At 41.7% G+C, this 20,413-nt stretch overlaps 1 protein-coding gene across 6 annotated transcripts in view; it reads right to left on the reverse strand.

Moving 5' to 3' along the window:
• Nucleotides 1-221: 221 nt before the first annotated feature.
• Satb2 (SATB homeobox 2) overlaps nucleotides 222-20,413 on the reverse strand; it is a 179,041-nt gene continuing 158,849 nt past the window's right edge. For all 6 annotated transcript variants that reach the window (XM_052749484.1, XM_052749486.1, XM_052749481.1 and 3 more), the window contains one exon: nucleotides 222-3,414. In XM_052749484.1, coding sequence (XP_052605444.1) covers nucleotides 2,941-3,414 — 474 coding nt within the window. In that variant the 3' untranslated portion in view covers nucleotides 222-2,940. The remainder of the gene's footprint in view (nucleotides 3,415-20,413) is intronic.

Raw genomic sequence — 20,413 nt, forward strand, 5'->3', positions numbered from 1 at the left:
TGAGCGTGCATGTGTTTATATGCGCTGAAAGACACACACAATTCACATGTGCAGTTAAAGCCATGCACTGAACAGAACGCAAACATCTGCAACTGTGGGTATCGCGGTCTCACTTCTAAAAGAAGGGTGCAGATTTTTCTTAGATTCTCCAGGTCTTGTTCCAGTGAGGAATTAGGATGGGAAAGAAGGGCAGCGCCCAGTAAAGTATTGGACAAACAAAGTCAGATTTATTGAATGCGTTTTATTTTAACAACCAAAAAATTCTAACAGCCTAACAATGCACATAAGTTAAAAATTAATTATCACTTAGTGATAACAAAGATAGTTGATTTACATGGAAAAAAGAACATTTACAATATGTTAATCCTTATTCACATTATTGATACTGCAATAAAACACAATTTGTTTTTTTTTCTTCATTTCACAAAAAAAAAAAAAGGCGGGAAATTGTGCTTTGTCAAGAGGCACTACAAGAGAAAGTTTCTTCTTCCAAATAGATACTATATGACAGATATTGAATAAATAGACATATATGCATTGTAATTCGCAAAGATCTGGCAAGACCACAGGCTAAAATGCCCACAGATTCACTGAAACCACTGCAACCTCGGCAGTGAAATTAAAAAATAAAAGGCAAGACTTAGCATTGAAAAATACCTAATAAATTTTTGGTTGAAGTGTAAAAGATACCAAATGCGGATGCCATCGATCGATGAACCACCTGTAAGAGCTTGGCAAAAAAAAAAAAATTGGTGCCTAGGACGTGTACAGGGCGACTTGAGCAACGCTGTCAGAAGACAATTTGGAAAGAGTAACTCGGAGATCAGGAAGCAGCAACTGTGGACTCTCTGATTAAAGCTGCAGCATCTACAAGAACGGGAAAAGGGCAGGCCCAGGCCTCAGCTGCAAACAGCCATCCTTCTGCAAAGATACATGACTCCCGTGTCAAGGTAACCGTTTTTAAACATCATTATTCGAACAAGTACAGGAAAATGTCCCTTTGAGAACTCCAGAGGTTACTAAGAGGCCAGAGTTAGCTTGTATTGCAACGTGTCTTCTCCCTGTAGAGTGTAAGTTCTGAGTTAATATCTACACATAGAGGTTTATTTTTTTTTAAACTCCTACCTCTTATACCTTTCAAATATATAAATAGTATTAACAGTTATATTACAATGTTTGTGTAGTAAACAGAAAATAAATCTCAAAGTGATATTGCATGAGGTCTTTGACAAGGTTGCATGAGGATACAACTCAAAAACAAAACAAAACAAAACAAAATCCAACCGTGGGGGACTGCTGTGTGGGGCCATCTCAAGCCTGCAGTAGGTTCTGGAGGCCGGTCCCGAAGGGGGAGGTCTCCTCCTGCGATCACTGTCAGTGGAACCGGAAGGGAATTGCTACTGTTCCTAATAGGAACCTGAAGGAGATTTGGCAAACTGGAGTAGACTGCAGCTTTAACGCTCGTTCCACAGAACAGCCCGTCGGCATTAGTTCTGCTTGACGTAAGGGGAGCGCTATGTGGGGCACCGGGACACTATTTCCTTTTCCGAGGGGTAGGTGACTCTGACGACGTCATCACTCCACTTACTCTACTGCCTGGGGGTGCGGAATGATTCAAAACCAGGTTCCGGTTAGGGCTGCCATGGCAGGGGAAGGCGTGGAGGCGTGAGCTCGGGGTCTGCCGAGGCTTGGCTAAAGTGGATGGAATGTGTCTGAAGAAGAGGAAGTCCAAAGTGGAAGAGGGGTGAGAAACACTCCGGGAGAGGGCGGGGTGCAGACTGATTTGAGCGGAAGCCCCTCTAACTGGGCAGAAACTTCTTTCTCTAACTTAACATTACATTGAACTACATTCTATTAAAAAAAAAAAACAAACAAACAAAAGGAAAAAAAAAACAGTAACAACAATTTAAAATGAGCAGGCTTAATAATTTTAAGATTTGAAGCCACAAGCAGGTAAATAAACTTCACAATAAAATGTGGCTCATAGCATGAATTCCGTAAGTCCCACGTCAAAATGTCATTTTCCAAGACTGCACTAATGGTCAAGTTCCCTCTGCATTGAACTTGGCTGGGATTTCCACAGAACGCATCTGTCTGCGCTTGATAACGGAATGTGGACGGCGTTGAGTCCTTGTTCTAAAGTGTGCATTATGTCTTTAAAAGCAATTTGTCTTGTAGCGTTTTTAACACGCCCTGATTTCCCCTCACTCACTCTCTTCTGGCCTTCTTTTCTCTCACTTTTTATTTTTTTGGCAGTGTTATTTCATTAAATACATACCTCAAAAATTACCGTTTAAGCTGCCAGATAGGAAGCCATAGAATTAAAAAAAAAAAAACAAAAAAACAGGGACAAACACACAAAATAAATAGGAATTCAAAAATAGTCACCCCACCCTGAGAGCAGGCCGCAGTTTCTCAAAAAGCCAAAGCGACTCACTGTGAAGTGGTATTTTTTTTTTATACATAAACAAGTCTTTTAAGAACCCATTTCACAGTCTATTCTTTCAGATTGTAAAGTTCTCTGTCCCATGCGATTTTTAATATATATATATGTAAATATAGAGATATATACATATACATATACACACACTCGTAGCTTCCTTCATTTAGGTCGTGGGTCTTGGCATCCTGGAACTTGCCTGGTGTCTCTTCCGTAAGTCCAAGGAGAATGAAGGCAGAGTCTCCTGTGACTAGAATTACTACGGTCCAGTCAATTGTAAAAGTCTGACACTTAGTGTCTTTGCCAAGGCGGCGCCTGACTCAGAAACACCGAGCTTACTCAGTCTGTAGGCTATCCTGTGCAACAGAGGAATGCTGTTAAGGGTAAGAAAAATAAAACAGACATTAAAAACAAAGCCAAGAAGATTTTTTTTTTTTTTTAAGGAAATGAAAACAGAAAGTCCTTGGACCCATGTATTGCTTTGCCTGGTGGAGTTCACATTATCTCTGGTCGGCTTCAGCAGGCGCTGCCTTGCTCTTCTCGGTGGCGGCGGCAGCATTCTCCTCCTCAGCCTCCACCTTGTACATCTCCTCCGAGCCTTCCTCGCTGTCGTTCTCCTCGGACTCGGTCAGCAGCTCTTCGTCCTTATACTCTGCCACGTCCACCGCGGAGCCCAGGTGCTCCTTCAGCTTCCCATGATGCTTCACATGGTACCTCTGGTTCTGGAAGAACTTGATGATGGTGTGTTTGGGGAGATCCAGCTGGGCTGAGAGTGTGTGGATGGCTTCCTGGTCAGGATAGAGGCCTACGTCATGGATGAAGCTTTGAAGGATGCCCAGGGCTTCTAAGGAGATCTTTGTGCGAGACCGAGGTTTTTTGGCACAACTGTCTTCAGCTGGAGGAGGTGGTGGGGGCGCTTCTTCTCTGGGAGGGGAGCTCTCCTTGGTCGGCTGGGACTGCTGTCGATGAAGAACCTGATAATCAGAAGGGGGAGAAAATTAGTGTGACTGGGATCTTATGTTTGCAAAGCCACCAGACCTCTGCAACATGTATTACCTCCCACACACTGCATTTAGACTAGTCACTTGTAAAGTCAGATCTTTGGAAAGAAGAATCCATTTCTGAGGATTTAGACTCTCATCTATCAATGTGTGGTTCATGAGCGCCATTTGGGGTGGGTAGGGTGGTGCAATACGTACACTCCCAGCAGGTAGGAGGCACAGGCAGGGGGATTTCCATGAATTAAGTTCAGTTTGGGCTACACTGCAAGTCTGATGCCGGCACAGACTAGCAAGACCTTGTTTTAAAAACAACCAGAAAGAAAGAAAGAAAGAAGAAAAATCAAACGAATTGCATAAAGCAGCATTTTGATTGTTGGCTGAGGTCATCTGGAGCATGGCTTCAGTGAGGGGCATGGCTCTGGATCATCTTTAACCATACCGAATAATAGACAAATGACAGAGACACCACAGTTCAACTTTAGACTCTTCTGTTACGCTGGGCAAGCTGGCAAGTCTTCCAACCGCCACCTCAACATGTGTCAGAGAAGGATTAAGAAAGTGACCCCTCCCGATACTAAATGTATGATGTGTATACGCTACAGTGTTCTGAAAGGAGGGATGGACCTCTTCAGTAAGGGGCTAGTCACTGCTCAGTGCTACTCAGTGTAAGCCAATGAGCTCAGCTGTACCGGCTAAGACTGGATTTGGCCCAGGAGATCACGGGTAGCCCATCCCTGGCTCAGTGTGCAAACTTTCAGTGAGTGGCAATCATTGTCAGTCTCACACTCATGACCCCTCAGGGATTAGAGAGAAATGGGCGGTACTGTGAACCAGAAACCACATCCTATGGAGAACTGGGAAGAAGAACTTCATCTTCTTCTAGTTTTTTGCTCTTTAAATATAATTATTTTAAATATTATATATGTAAATTTTCAAAGTAATTTAAAGATATCACTTCTGTATGTTTTAAATTTTAATTGACTGTTTTAAACACATTTAGATGGGCATTTTACTATCACTATAAGCTAATTAACCCTCTGTTTTGAGAATACTTCCAAATTTCTATTTTTTAATTTTTAATTGCAAGGTTTACTAGCTGGCTGTTAAAATTTAAGTAATTCTTTTTCTTTTTTTTATAAATAGCCCTCTTTTCTATCTCTACCTACACTACATATTCATTTAAACATAAAAGAAAACCCTAACTCTATCCCGGGCCTCACGGTCAGTATTATCATTGCATGAAATAACTTCCTACTCCAGTACAAACTTATTAATGCACCAGTGTGTCTATGGAAAGACAGAGATACAAGGAGCCTGTCTGAAGGCCCCTCCTCAGCACTCATCACAGGCCTGGGACAAGACTTTACGAAGACTTGAAGGAAGAATGTCACCCAGTGAGGAGCCTCAGCCATCACCGGCACCTGACCAGCAGCTGCGGCCATCCCTGCTAAGACACGTGAGGTCATGTACAGAGCTGAGGATCACATTTCCCTGCTCAGATAGTGCCCAACTTCCTCTCAAGATCCTCTACAATCACAAGGGGAAAGATCTGTGCTATTTTCTCCAGTCCCGGAGGTCTATGATGAAAAGCATACTTTCTCACCAATATGAAAATGGCAGCTTTTTATAGAGTTCAATGAATAGTAGAGGAGATAAAATATGGCAGCAACAGAAAAAGTTTAAGTTTTTTCGAATAACTACCACCAACCAGTAAAAACCAGTGAGAGGCTACGCCTGGTGGCCCACAGCTGTATAAGCTCTTGGGAGACTTTGAGAATAAAGAATCACAAACAGAAGGCCAGCCTGGGCTACATAACGAGACTCCCTCCTGTAGTAAGCTGGTGGCTGATGGAAGAAAGAAATCGAAAACAAAGGACTATAAAACAGTGGACTAGCATCCAAATAGTGTTGACCAATTAAGGCAATGTTCTTAGCATTTTCTTTACCACTTTCAACTAAGAACAAACTCATGTGGTCTGATGTGGTAAGCTGGCATCAGCAAAAAAAAAGTGAGAGTTCTGTTACTCCAACATCCTAATTATCCCCGCCAGGGAAAGGGAGGCTGCATTGTGGGCTCCCACAGCTCTCCGTGGTGGCTTTGATGGCAGGAAGATATGTGCTCAGGGCCCATGATGTGGGCCGTGGGAGCACGGCAGGAAATAAGCCTCTGTGTCAACAGGTGAGGGTCTCAGCGTTTGGTGAAGAAGAGGACTGGAATTAGGGACAGCACATTCTAGCAGGACATGTGCTCAAGCATGAGTGGTCCCTATTAGAGCAACCGTGTTAATTGGAAAACAAAAGAGAATTAAAATGCTCCATTTTCTAAATTATGCTTGCCTTCTGTAGTAAAAGTCAGCAGAACGGTTCCATTTAATTGAATAATTAGATTGGTTCTTAAGGGGCTTTCCATTGTGCATTGAGTAGATTTAAAGAGACTTTCCAAAACTATACTTTGAAGTTACTATAATCTTTCTGCATGATAGCATTTGTTCTCCTTAGGCCCTACCAGTTGGACTACTCCACTTCCCCTCATTTCTTAGAACACAGCACAGTAATACAAATGCACAAAGGAGACAAATATGAAGAACTCAATAACAATAATAACACTAAGTGATTACCCAGTGCTTATTTGGTTACAGGCAGTTCTAAAACAGATAAGTTAAACTGTAATCCTACAGTTCCTCGTGAAGGAGTGATCTGGACCAGGAACCTACTGGAAACATGCTGCATCATAGGATACCCCTCTAAACTGGAAATCAGGACAGGGAAATGCCAGGCTGAGGACAATGGGCTCCCACGGGACATTGCCCATCACAGAACAGAAAGATGTTTCTACAAAGAAATGCTAGCAACAAAAATTCCCCATAAAGTGAAATGCGGCTGCTAGGCAAGCAACACAGAAGAGTGGGCTGCTGGGCATGACAACACAGGCATGAAATAAGTTACAGATCAATCCTAACATCTTCTAACAGACATGAAAACAAAGGTCAAAATACAGAAGACAGGATGGACGTCTCTAAAGCTGCCCAATGGGCCGAGTCTCTTGCTTCTGCTCTGCTCCTTGCCATTGGCTACCTGCCTCCCACCCACAGCATGGATGACAACATCTGGGACAGAATGATCTCCCAGTTGTCTATCCCAAATCTCTTTACTTTTCCAAAATGTTCTACCTCCTCTAGACAAAGAGCTACTGTCTCTAGATGGTTTCTAGCAAAAGAGCCACATAATGTCCCATCTATCCAAAGTCCATGAAATCTTCCTGGGTGCGGCTTTCCTTGATGAAGACAGTGAGTGCCTGGAGCAAAACAGGAAGTAGAGCTCCACAGCTCCAAGATGGTCTCACTTACAGGACGGTGCTCACCAAAGGGAAACTCAATCCAAGACTCTAAATTGCTCTCTTCTAAAGGTTAGCAGCAACTCTCTCTCTCTCTCTCTCTCTCTCTCTCTCTCTCTCTCTCTCTCTCTCTCTCTCTCTCCATCTCTCTCTCTCTCTCCATCTCTCACCTCTCTCCTCTCTCTCTCTCTACTCTCTGTCTCTCTCTCTCTGTCTCTCTCTCTCTCCCACAAATAATTTCAGCTTCCTTCTTTCTCACAGGACAGGTTTATAAACTCACTTCAGTGAGTCTTAATTTTCCTGTCTGAATTTCTCACAGCATGCTATCTGTTCCCTTTTAGTAAGTAGAATGAGTCAAGGTTAGTCTGTGTCTCCATCAAGTACCATGAGAGTCACTTCACTGATTTTTGGTGAACACCCTCACAAGCTATTTAATTCCTGAGTTTACTGGGTAGTTCTTGCATTTATTTATGGATGGCTAGGTTTGTTTTTAATTTTTTGAGATTTTAATTATATCAGTTTCCTCTTCCTTCTCTTCCTCTCTCCTCTCTTATTCCTTTCCTGTTTCGCTCTTCAAATTCATGGCCGCTTATTCTTGAATGTGTGTGTGTGTGTGTGTGTGTGTGTGTGTGTGTGACAGAGAGAGAGAGAGACAGAGAGAGACAGAGACAGAGAGAATGTGCATATTCTCACATACATACAGTTTGTTCAACCTGTATACTATTATTTGTGTGCATGTTTTGGGGGTTGACCATTTAATATTGGGGTGCTCTTCCCTAGGCAAAACTAGTTCTCTCTCTCTCATCCCTTAGTTGCCTTTAGTTCTTTGTGTAGGAGTGAGGCCCCAGGAGCTTTCCCCCTTCCAAGTTGGCATGACATCCTTGTTCTGGCTAGTTTTTAAAAACTATAGTCACATAAAACCTACAATAACACACACACAGAGATGTACTATCTAATGCCAAAAAGAATACTGTGCCCTCCAGAAGATATGCCATAGGAGTTTCAGTCATAAAATCCCCAAACTAGAAAGAATGCAAGCGTACCCAGTGGTAGAATGCATAAACCAGAGTATACTCACTAACAGAGAAGCTGGGCTGATTAGCCCACTGTGGGGAACTACCACAGACTTACTGTTGGACGACAGGAGTCAGATGTGAAAGTCTAAACGTTCCAAGATTCTACTTATGGGAAAGGCTCACTGAGGAAGCAGTGTAGGCACAAGGTCTGAAGGAATCGAGGGCCACGCATGAAAAGTGCTCCAGACAGGGCAAGCAAGCAAAAAGGTTTGAAGGAAAGGACAAGCATGCAGCATCTGCAAAACAAGCCAGCCCATTGGAGCTGTGCTCTCCAACGCAGCAGCCATGGCTGCATGCAGCCTTTTACATTTATTTCATGAGTGTGCAAATGTGTGAGCATGTGTGTGGAGGTCTCTCAGCCTTGGGTATCTATCCCAGGCATAGTCTACTCCCCCCACCATAGCCCCCCCCTTTTAATACAGGGTCTCTCATAGGTCTGAAATTCACCAAGGAAGCTAGACTGGCTGATCAGCAAGTTCCAGGAATTCCCCTGTCTCAGCCCCTTCAGTGCTGAGATTACAAGCACACTACCATGGATATGAACCCATGTCCTAGTACATGTGTGGCAAACACTTCAACAAATGAGCTCTCTCTCCAGACCTTCCCTTACACTTAAAGTAATCAAACATGAAAAAGAAAACCTCGGTTCTTCAATCACATTAGTCACTTCTCAAGAGCTTGGATGGGTCCTGAGTACATCAAGAAGGGCAGCATAGGCACAAGGCACTTCCACACTCACAGAAAGTACTGGTGGACAGCCTTGTGCCAACAAGCAGTGAGAATGAAGAAAGATAGAGCCAGGACTGGAGCAGGAAGGGCTCGGCATCCTATCATCAGGGGGATGCAGTACCTTAAGAGACCTGTGATCACATCATCTACTCTAGCCAAAACCAGAGCTCCAGCTGTAAATCACTACTCTTATAAGACAGAAGAGCAAATACCCGTACGCCCATATACTAAATCCAAAATATTCAGCTTATAATGTGTTACTGGATCCTCATCAAAGTATCCCAAACAGGAACATTAGTGTAAAATAGCCAGAAATGTCCTCAAAGGAATAGTATTTACATTTAATGGATGGCTGCCTTCTTCATCTTGGGCACTTACCACACCTAAAAGGAATTGTGTTTAAAACAATTAGCCTTGAGTTGACAGAGAAAAAAATACATCCCTTCATCAAATACTTATGGGGTATCTACAACAATTAGACTTATTAATTCAGATGGCTTTTAAATAAGAAGTTCTAGATCCAACTATTAAGGGTTGGTGAATAAGTAAGCTATGGGTAGAACGTAAGTGAACTGGAAGTTCAAAGCCTGATAAGTTCCTTTTTATTTATTTTCTGAAATCTCGCTGGGCTGAAACATGACACATATGTACATGAATGGACATGAAAATAATGATGCAGGAAGAAATGTTGTAAATATATTTGAAAGGGATGCCCACTTCCCAATAAAGCCGTAAAGCTCCTTGACCAGTTACAAAGCACAGTCACAATATAGACACATGTTGCCTCTCTGCCTTAAAGCTAAATACTTGGAAACCAGAAGGACCTCACGGGACCATGACAAAAGCTGACAGAGAGAGATAAAGCACTCCTCTTAAAGCTCTCCACGTTCAAATAGATTTTGAAGGCCTCAATGAAAACCAGCTGGGAGCCATGTGTAAAATATAATGGTTCTTGCCTGCAGGAAAGGAAGTAAGATCTTGAATGATTAAGTTTAGGAAAGTATATAATTCACTGTATCATTATGGGGTGAACTGGATTACTTATAATAAGCCAAGACTTTGTGGTCGTTTTTATATAGAGAAAATGAGAAATTATTAAGGAGGTGACGGGAGAGGACGATGGAAGCATGGTAACAGGTTAAACAGCTTCTCAGGTGGCCGCATGTGGCTCTCCAGGACAAGATTCACCCACAGCAGTGAGCCTCGCTCAGAGCATAGGGCACGGCCGCACGAGACGGCAACATGGACAAGATGCCTTTTGTCCACATCTATTTGGTGTTAAAGTCAAGATATTTTTATTCCCTTTACCACTTCTATGTCAATAACACATGAAATACCTGATCAAAAAAATCAAAAAGTCACAAGAGAAGTACATTTACCAACAAGAACAACTGATTGCAAGTCCTCCGGCATAAATCCACTGAAGCGTACCCGATAGAAGAATGATTGCATGCTATTGTTTTTAACCGTTACTATATATAAAATGTCATGTAACTGAGGTTTCAGCAAACTTAGTGGCAAGTTTCCCTCCACCTCATCAAAACCAGTAGTAGAGACCATTAATTTTAGTTCAAAAATTCAGCAAGGGAACCACCTAACATGGACGATTATAAAAAGCAGGAATTAACTATTACATTTGTAGCTCACCCATTGGGTCCCAGACCATCGCACGTCTCCTGCCTAGTTCCCAGTGAGTGCTCAGGACTTCTTGGCTGTGGTGCTCTGAGCCAATCCCACAGCCTTTGGTCTTTACCTCTAGCTTGCTGTGATCTTGCTGCACACCAGCTACTCTTCTTAAGTAAAACTACATGTAGTAAGTAAAAGCTCTGTCACCACACCTAGGGATTTGCTTCTAGCGCTTACTTGAGAACAGAACTATATACATTAATTTTGTTGTGATTTCTCTGTTCTCAAAAAGTTCTAGAGTATTAGATAACTCATAAGAGACAACTGTGCAGCAGACAGAAGTTTTGGGGTTGTAAAGTTCTGGTTTCAAGGCTACTCCAACAAGTACCACTGTTTAGTAGCCTTGAAACTCTTGAGCAAGCTGTTCTCTGAGCCTTTGTGTTTGACACCCCGGAAGAACTTTTTTTGCAGTATTAAGAAGGAAGATTAAGTGAGACCATACATATTAAGAACTTGGCAGAGGTCTGATCATAAATAAAGCATTTATAATCAGCAGTCTTCATTTTAAAGGATTTATTATTATAAACTATGTGCATCTGTCTATGGGAGCATGTGAATACAGGTGCCTGGAGAGGGTAACCCCTGGAGCTGGAGTTACAGGCAGGTATGAGCTGGCCATAACTGGGAGTGTTGGGAATCAAATTTGGGTCATCTGGAAAAGCAGTATGTGCTCTTTACTGCTAAGCCATCTCTCTAGCTCCAAGCAATTTTCATTTTTAAAATGTGAAAAAAGACTTAAAGATCAATACTAAATTCCTCATGCATTTTTCTAGCAATGTGCTTATTATTAAAAACAACGACAATATCAGTAGCTGGCCCTTTTGCCTTAAGGTTAAGGATGGACAGACATGCTAGTAACCTCTCTTCCTTCTTTCATCACAGACTTCACAAATATGTGCTCTTACCAGGGTACCTGGCACATGCAAGCTGCCTCTGGAGTATTTGCCACACAGAACTGAACTTTGGGATCCTATCTGAAAGGTATCTTTCATACATAAATGGTATTTTCCACATACATAAATCATGTGGACTGTCAGAAAGCTATTCCTCATTAATGACTTTCAAAACAAGAGCCATGGACCTCTGTATTAGGACACCCATGACATCAAACTACGGAGATGCTACTAACTGGCTCATGGCTTGGATTGCGCTAAAAGTTCCAACAAAGTACAGATGGGGCAATGTGGCCTGTGGTCGTCAAGGTGGTGGCATCAATCTGAACTCACAGCAGCCTCTAGCTCACGTTTGCCAGCTCATGGTGGAAATGAATGGCACCGCTTTTGTGTGAGAATATTCTTGGTTAAGTAATAAAACTTTATTAATTACTAAATCTCAACACATGAGCACATGTATTTCTCCTTAGTGTTCTATGTAAGGAAATGAGAACAGTGGCATGATGCTCTTCTGTGATGTAACAGTCACGTGGTAGTCTTGAAGAAGACTTTCCTCACGCTTACTCTCAAAGGGGAATGCTTCGGTTACAGTTGTTTGCACTGGGACTGAGAAGCTCCCTGCCATGGAATATCGTCTTACTTGAAGGAACAACTAACAGTAACCCTGTGACTGTTCAGATTTGGGTAGATCACCCCTTAAAAATTGAAGTTAGGGGCCAGGGAAATGGCTTAGTGGGCAAACTGTTTGCTGTACAAGTTGAGGACTGAGTTCAGATCCCCAGCACCCAAGTAAAAACCAGGTGTGGTGGCATCTGGCAGGAGGCCCAGCAGCACTAGGTGGTTGAGGCTGGGGGTTCTCAGGAGCTTGCTAACCAGGTAGTACAGTGGAAACAGTGGCTTCAGCGAGAGACTCTGCCTCAAAAAACCAAAGTGGATCTGGCTTCATGTCTTTAATCCCAGCACTTGGGAAGCAGAAGCAAGCAGGTCTCTGTGAGTTCAAGGCTAGCCTGGTTGACAAAGTGAGTTCCAGCCAGCCAAGCCTCCTATATAGAGAGACTGTCTGGAGGTCAGGGAGCATCCAATGTTAACTAGCCTTTTTCTGTGCATGAGCACACACACACACACACACACACACACACACACACACACATGTACTGCACACATATGTGCACACACACGTACACGTACACGTACTGCACACATATGTACTGCACACATAAACACAGAGAATGACACAAGTGTGTCACTAAGTAAAATGTCTGACAGTATTTACTTTTGATGTGACCTTTTAGGTAAAAATTAGAATTCTGAAAAGCATAAGTGCCACAATAAGCTTTTCAACATCCTAATACATAAAAAGCTTCCTAATGATGATTGGTGGTAGTTTAAAAGATGCTTCTTTTGTTTTGTTTTGTTTCCGAGACAGGGTTTCTCTGTGTAGTTTTGGTGTCTGCCCTGGATCTCGTTCTGTAGACCAGGCTGGCCTCGAACTCACAGATATCCGCCTGCCTCTGCCTCCCAAGTGCTGGGATTAAAGGCGTGCACCACTAAGCCTGGCTAAAAAGATGCTTTTTAAAAATGTTATAAAAGATCTACGTAAATGAACAAACTAATATGTTCCAAGTGGCTAATACATAATGCTACAAGGTTATAAAATGATAAAGAATACATTCAAAGTTAAATGAAGATCAATGAATAAAGTTAAAAAATGAAATATTCACCAATATGTTAAGTCAATTCCATTTTGCAAATAATCTTCAAAATACCATCACTTTCAAAGTCTTGCTAAAGTATCAAAGAAGAATTTCACAATTATCTAGAATTATTTGTTGAAATATCTCTTGCTATTCTAATTACACATCTTTCTGAAGCATGATTTTCTTTATCAGACTTCAACCACATATTGCATTAATCGCAGAAGCAATTATGAGACTCTAATTGCCTTGTATTAAAGTAGACATTAAAATAACTTCAAATGTATATAAAAGGCTGGTATATTAGGTTTTAGCAATATATTTTCATAAAACATATCCTTTACATTTTACAAATATACCATGTATAATTATTTAAAACTTAGCAAACAATTTTTAAAAGTTAATCACTAATAGGGTGATAGTGATACACATGACAAATTACTGGGGTCATCAATTACAAAAATGGAAGTGGGCCGCAGGACCAGAGAGTTCGCAAACTTCCATACTGCTCGAATCACACTTGAGACATAGCATTGCCCCTCCCTAAGGATCATCAAGCTCTTTACTAGAAAATTCAAAATAGATTCTTCAGTTGAAAGCATCCTTGCTTGAGTCAAATCATCTAAGGCCCCGGAGCAGGGATATAGGGAAATTACACACATCATGATTTGCCTCTTGACTTTATCACTCAGAGACATTTTCACAGGCAAAACACATTCTTAGACACAACTGAGCACTATTTTTAACTTCAAATGATGTTACTTGAGTTGGCTCTTATGGCTGGAATTTCACATCCTAACATTATAAGGCTGCTTAAAAACTACGGTTTTAGTTCTGTTGCTTTTGGGGGAATTAGACAGTATCCTAAGGTCAAAACTCAGGAAACACGTTATTAAAAAAGAGTATCCATGAAGGGATGACAAAGTGCAGGCTACAGGTGTTAGATTACATTTTGACTCCAGGCGGGTTTAATATAAGTTGGTTTTCTTTTTACAATTGCTCTTAGCACATATAGCTATCGGAAGGGGATTTAAAAAAATAAGTAAGAAAGAAAGAAAAAAAAAGAGTGGAGCTCATAAAAGAAGACCATGTCAAAAGAAATCAATACGAACAAGCAAAATGATAGGAAGTCTAACATGGAAATCCGTGTTCAATATCCTCAAGCCTTACTCAGGGTTTCCTGTAATATTGTAACCAAGTTACTATGGGAAGACTGTGTATGTTTTTAATGCAGCTTAATAATTGTTTCTCAAAATAAACACTTTGGTCAAAGATAAAAGCATAACAACACTGTGACACAATAATCTGTTAAAATAAACTCGGGTGTTGGAGGAAACATGGATCTTAAAACAGCCTTCGGCTTATATCATTTCCTCTTCAGTAATAAATTGAGAACAACTAGGCCAACAACTTGGTATAGTTTGGGCTAAAACACATATGTTGCAGTTATTAATAATGATTTAGGAATGGCCAGAATCTATGATTATTCAAGAGGCAGTCCAGTGACTACCTCCTTCATACAATTGGATGAGCTGATACAGTAAAAATAGCAAGGTTGAGATGAATAATCATATTTCAATTAAATGGCCACCAAGTGTTGAGATCGGGCCATGTCTCCCTCTAGGCTACTCCATATTGTGTAAAACACTGAGTTTGATTTTGTTTTGTTTTTCAGGCTCTTCCTTGCCCTAGGAGATTCCATTTCACAAATGGCTTTGACTCCATTTTGAGAGAAAGGGGTGACTGAAGCCTCTCTTTAATTTGTATTCATTTTGTAAATGCAAATAGGTCTGCAGATATAGTTACTGTGTGCTATGGAATAAGAGTTAATATGAGTAATTATAATTGGAATAATAATTTTTAAAAAACCTGCATTCACCCCAGCCAAGATATTCAAGTCAGCAGGATTATATGACAAATTGCTGTTGTTGAACCTGATGTATTTATTGTTGTTCAATAAATTCTGACATTGTGGAAAGACAGAAATGTGTTTGTCTAGGTTTCTGGCATAGCATGGTCATGATACCAAGAAAAAAAAAAATCAGAACCCGGACCAGACAAGCAAAGGGGTCTAGAGAGATGACCCGGGCAGTTAAGACTACTTGCTCCTCTTAGAGGGGAGGATAGCTCAGTTCCCAGCACCAACATGAAGGGTCACGACCATCTGTCCCCACTTCCGGGGATCTGAGGCCTTTTGTTCTGACCTCCATAGGCACCAGGCATGCACATGGTGTGCATATATACGTATAGGGAAACATCCATACACATAAAATAAAATTTAAAAATCTAAAAATTAGTAACAGAGAAGAGATGATTCTTTTTGCAGTTAGATATTAAGAAAGGCAAAGCATTGGCCACATGTTGTATCTAATGGAAGTTTTTTCCTCCTCAGCATCATCTGAGAATCAGATGTGTTGATCATTTGGGGATAATATAACTAAAAATCCTCCCATAGACACAACAAATAGAATCCAACACGGATTAAGCAAAATGAGGCTCTTTAGGATGCTCTAGGCCACGACTGTGTATCCTTACACCTAAGAGGAACCCAGCCCCTCAGCAGCCTCATATGTCCACTAAGCATACTCTGCCCTTTTCTCCCTGTTCCCACACACCTCCACCACTTTCACAGTACCTTCTTAGAGGATAACACTTGACCTACACATTCACAGAAAAAAAAAAAAGTCTATCTTTTGAAGACCAGATGCAAGACACAGGCAATGTTAATACACCACAAAGATTTCATATTTATGTTAAAATAGTAAAGAGTATCATGGAAATAAATGACTGATAGTTGCTCTGTGAACATGATTATGAAGTCAACTCATCTTGCTTCACTGGGGCAATTGAGGAAGGGTGGCTCTTGTCCCTTGTCCCACAGGAAAGAAGCTCTTGAGTTAAAGAGAACCAGAGTCACTGATGAGGAGGGTGAAAGGTTAGGATGACTTGAGTAACAGGAATTCCAACAGTATTCAAAGGAACAGCTGGAAAATTCATAATGGCTCCTGGATGGCCAAAGGCCAAGAAAGAAAGCTGTGCTAAGTTTCCAGGTTAAAGCGGTCACCAGGATTCTGAAGCAGTTAATCTAGTTGGCTAAATAATTCTCAAGAGAAGTAAAAATGTGACTGAAATGAAAACAACCTCATCGATGCCTGGGATATGTGAACTCTGAAATTGGGTTTTATTAAATAACCAACTAGGGGTGGCACCAGCCAGTGTCAGTGACATTGTTAAGGCAGAGGGTGTGAATTACTTGAGAAGAGTTCTGAACTTGTTTGGTTTCCTATTTGTGGGGAAGGGGCAAAGGCAGGTTATCTATGTGTCTGAGGCCTGTGCAGGACCAGGAATGGGCCACATTGTCTGTATAATTTTTACAGTTGGGACACTCTTAAGGCAGAATAATCTGACAGCTATGGTTACTGAAAATATTAGATGTTCACCAATAATATATGAGCTCAGCATATTTCTGCTTTCTGGATATAACCGCTTAATAACAGGACTTGGAGAAAGTGCGCTGTGTGAATCAAACACATAAAAAGACGACCATGCCTTTTATAGAAACAAATTGCAGGCAGCACACTGCAATCAGTGACTCTGGAGAAAGACAGACTCTAGCGTTACCACACCCCTGAGATATGACAGCTTATTAGACTCCGAAGACCAGACTGGGTAAACAAAGTCAAATATTCTGAGCAGGGCCGTTCCTCAGACCATGAGGCAGAGGTCCCTGAGCCAGAATTCCTCATGGCTTAGTGCTTAACGGGTATCAAGTGAGCACTCATCAGACGCAGGTTTACTTTTCAGAGTTCACTCAATTCCATCAGTGTGGGCCTCCTTGCTACTGCCTTTCAAGAGAAGAACAGAGAGAGATTGAAGGTGTGAGGTAGAGCTTCCCAAAGGTTAACAGGGTGCCTGTCAGTCCTGGAGGACCCTTTTTCAATGCTAAACTTCACTCTAGGGACATTAGTTCTGCCATCCTCCATGTTAATGATCACACCAACAGAAACAAGGAAAAAAAAGATTCTTGCATCTAAGCTTTGTGCCAGGATGCCTAGTGAGAGGTGGAGAGCTGGAAAGACCAGGCACTCTTATTTAACCATGAAAAATGAGAAAAGAAGACCAGTCTCCTTCTCCCAGAATGGTGACTGGGAAGAAAATCTTCTGTTTCTAATTCCCTAGGGCAAAGTAACTGGACTAGAGGTTCCTTTTCCCACAAGAAAGATTCTAGTCTCTAAACTGTAGAGGACTACGATGTTCCCATGAGGCCAGTAATTCAGCATCCTTATCTTCTTGAATTCACACAGCAAGGCCACTTTGTCTACATGCCACATTGCCTTGGCCCTTTGGAGCATATTTGCTTACCCCATGCCGGTCATCCCCGTAAGCTGGAACTGTCAAATGATTATACTTTCAAATGTGAATTTGCTTAAGGGTGGATTTAATTTAATAGCTGAGAACTCAGTACAAAACAAATATACTTACAAATGACATTAGCGGGGAATTAATCATTAACACTCTTGATTGGTGTTCCAAGACCAGGCCCCCATGCTGGCTGCAGCCAGGATCACGGAGTTCCTTCTCACTGACTGCCTCTCTGGTTTTAAAGTCAGTCTCTAGCCCACCCCACGTGCTAAAGAGGACTCCCTTGGAAACAGATCTTGGAGGAAGGTTCCCTTCTCCACACGTGTGCTCCTGTTGATATCACTTCGATCTTTATAACCTCTTGCCTGAATGACTACCACTTCCTCCTAACAGGCTTCCCTGCCACAGCCCACAGAACATTTTGCCAAGGGCCTTCAGTGGCCTTAAGTCAGGCCAAAGTCTCTTGAGTGTCCAAGAAAATTGTCACCTGATTATAGCTTGTCCCTCAGCCCTGTTCTGCAGACTGTACACCAATCAAACTCCTGTGGGCAGAGCCCTCCTACTCCTGGGTCTTAGCTTCCTTGTCACTCTCCTGGTAAGTCCCTGAAAGAGACCCTGGGCAGTCCCCTTTGGGGAGCCTTCTGGGTCCTCTCACCACTCAAGTTTAGGACCTTGACACTGTTTTCTGCGGTTTACCCCGTACTGCTCTGCTGTGTTACAGTCATCTATCTCTTCCCGACTATCAGTCACTTCACAGGACAAGGTGGTGCCTTCAATAAATAGCTGAAGCGTAAAATTTATCATACAGTGCCCAGAATACTTCTGTAGCAGAAACGGTCACATTAAATAAACTGAAATTCTTACTAAAATTTAAAACACGCCCAATAGCTTTAAGATGAAAATAATAGGAAGGGCCACAGGCCTTGGTGAAAGATTATACGTTTCCTGAAAAGAGCTGAGTTAGAAGAGTTGTAGTAACTTGCGACATGCCGAGAATTAGAACAGTTGCAGGAACTCGCTGCATGCATGCAATATTATATAGCTTTCTAAGCCTCCCACATCCCTGGACCGGAAATGACGGACACTCAGGAGACAAAGACTTAGGTGTTCCTGTTGTTGGGCACTAAAACTGACATGTTTACTCATTTTTTTTCTCTCTCTGCCCCTTCATACTGCAAAAATATTTGCATTTCCAGCAATCTCAAAAGGCCTGCAGCAGACAGCTGCTAGGACCAGAAAAGTTGCTGCAGGCCAAACAGCAAACAGCAGATGAAACTTGGAGAGTCCACAGAAGGCAAAGAAAGGGAGTCTCGGACTCAGGAACAATCCACGGAAGCTACAAATGCTCTCTAGTGAAGCCTGTGTGTCCTGGCCACCTCGAGAGGACATCGACCTGTCTTAGACATAGGAGAATGTCAGTTGCCTATAAAACGCTGTGGAAAAACACCTAATGTCTTCTAAAAACAGACAAAATGTCAACGTGCTTTTCCTTAGAGGAGAAATGAATGAAGTTCATTGGAATGAAGAATTAAGAAAAAAGGAAGGGAACAAAATCAAATCCAAGTGTGGATTCCCCCCCATTTTCACTCCCTCTCCGGCTCCAATGGCACACATGTCTAAGTGAGCAAATGGTTCAAAACACACTTTACCGCTCTCTGACTGCATTGTAGCTTATTTATATTTTATCAAAATCTGGGTCTTTTTTAAAAAGAAATATTCAATTAAAACTAAATAAATCCTGGAAGCTAAGCATAGAAAGTCTAGAAACCAAACACAAACCATCTCACATACCTTTAGAGGTGAAAAGACATTGGGTTGGCATCAAAGAACAGTGTTGTTTTAAGGTGCCACGCTTGTAAGGTGTTGTGTAGTTACACTCACCGACAACACAGTTTTTAGCCTTATCAAGGTCTCTGTCAGAACTATAGTTCCAAACTGATGGGGGGAAATGCCATCAAAATGCTATTGTCGTATTAAGACACTTGGCTGTGTGTGACTTCAAGAACCCCAACTTTCTATTTCTGAGAAGAGAGCGGATTTAGTGAAATATTTTGGAAGTGGAGCTGGCCGAGGGACTGTCAGTGCAGAGCATGGCCAAGAGGCAGTTTAGACAGCAGACACAGAGAAAGTACAAGTTCCCGTGTAGGCTGCAGCGAAGGGCATTAAATAATCATCCCTGAATAAACTGCACCAATCAATATGGCCCTGTCGCTCTAAACTAAGAATGGTATTGCCTAAAGGAAATCTCTAAGGTCAACCAGCAATTAACTGAAAGGTTTTGATTGAAAATGCTATTGACTGCTTTCATATCACACAGCTTCCTGGTTATTATACTTCATGGGGTAAGAAGGTGCCAAGACATTAAACTGTCAATAATCTATTAATACTGGACAGCTACGTGCCCTCTCCCTGAATCGGCAGGCAAATCTATTCAAGCCAAATACCTTGCTTAGAACCAATGCAAATTCCTCAACCCTGACATGGAGATTGTATCTTCATTATTCCATTTTAAATGCCTAGAAGTGTCACTCAGTGTAGGAGAAATATGTAGGTAGAGATGCTTATTCCCATGAGTTAAGCTAACATTTGTTTTCTAAAAGGCTGCTGAATGGGGTAGAAAATGTGTCCTGGACCCTGCCTTCCTTTGTAAGTCATATTTAACAGTTCCTAAATAGAGCGTAATAAACACTTTACAAAGAGAAATGAGAAGTTCTTCAAAAGGAGCCTGACAGTCCTTGTGCCTCCCAGCATCTGGAAAGCAGTTATATATTGGGGAGGGGGGAGCTTTTAATGAACTTAATAGAGAAAAGCACTTTAATTAAATGCTGTCACAGTGGATTGTATTAATGACTGTACACAGAGGAATTTAAAGCCAGCCAAGTTTATTTAGCAAATAGAAGCTGGGCTTTCGAAGCCTGCAAGTATTTATGTTTCTGCAGTTGGGGCATATCTAGAGGATGGCGGTGTCATATGAAAACATTGAGTTATTAGATATGATTTTATTTATTGTGTATTATTAAAGTTTCAAAGGCCTCAGGGGAGCCAGTCTCATTTGCAAAATGAAGCCCTGTATCTGCTCAGAAGGGGTTAAGGAAAAAGGATTCTTCCCCCTTCTTTCTCTGCTCCCTAGAACTTCACGGCAGGTGATGGGTTAGCAGAGCAGGTAGAGGCCTGCTGCCTTCTTTGGGGGGAGTTGGT

The sequence above is a fragment of the Peromyscus californicus genome, unplaced genomic scaffold (genome assembly GCF_007827085.1).
Source record: "Peromyscus californicus insignis strain IS unplaced genomic scaffold, ASM782708v3 Scaffold_21__1_contigs__length_65335640, whole genome shotgun sequence".
Lineage (NCBI taxonomy): Eukaryota > Metazoa > Chordata > Mammalia > Rodentia > Cricetidae > Peromyscus > Peromyscus californicus.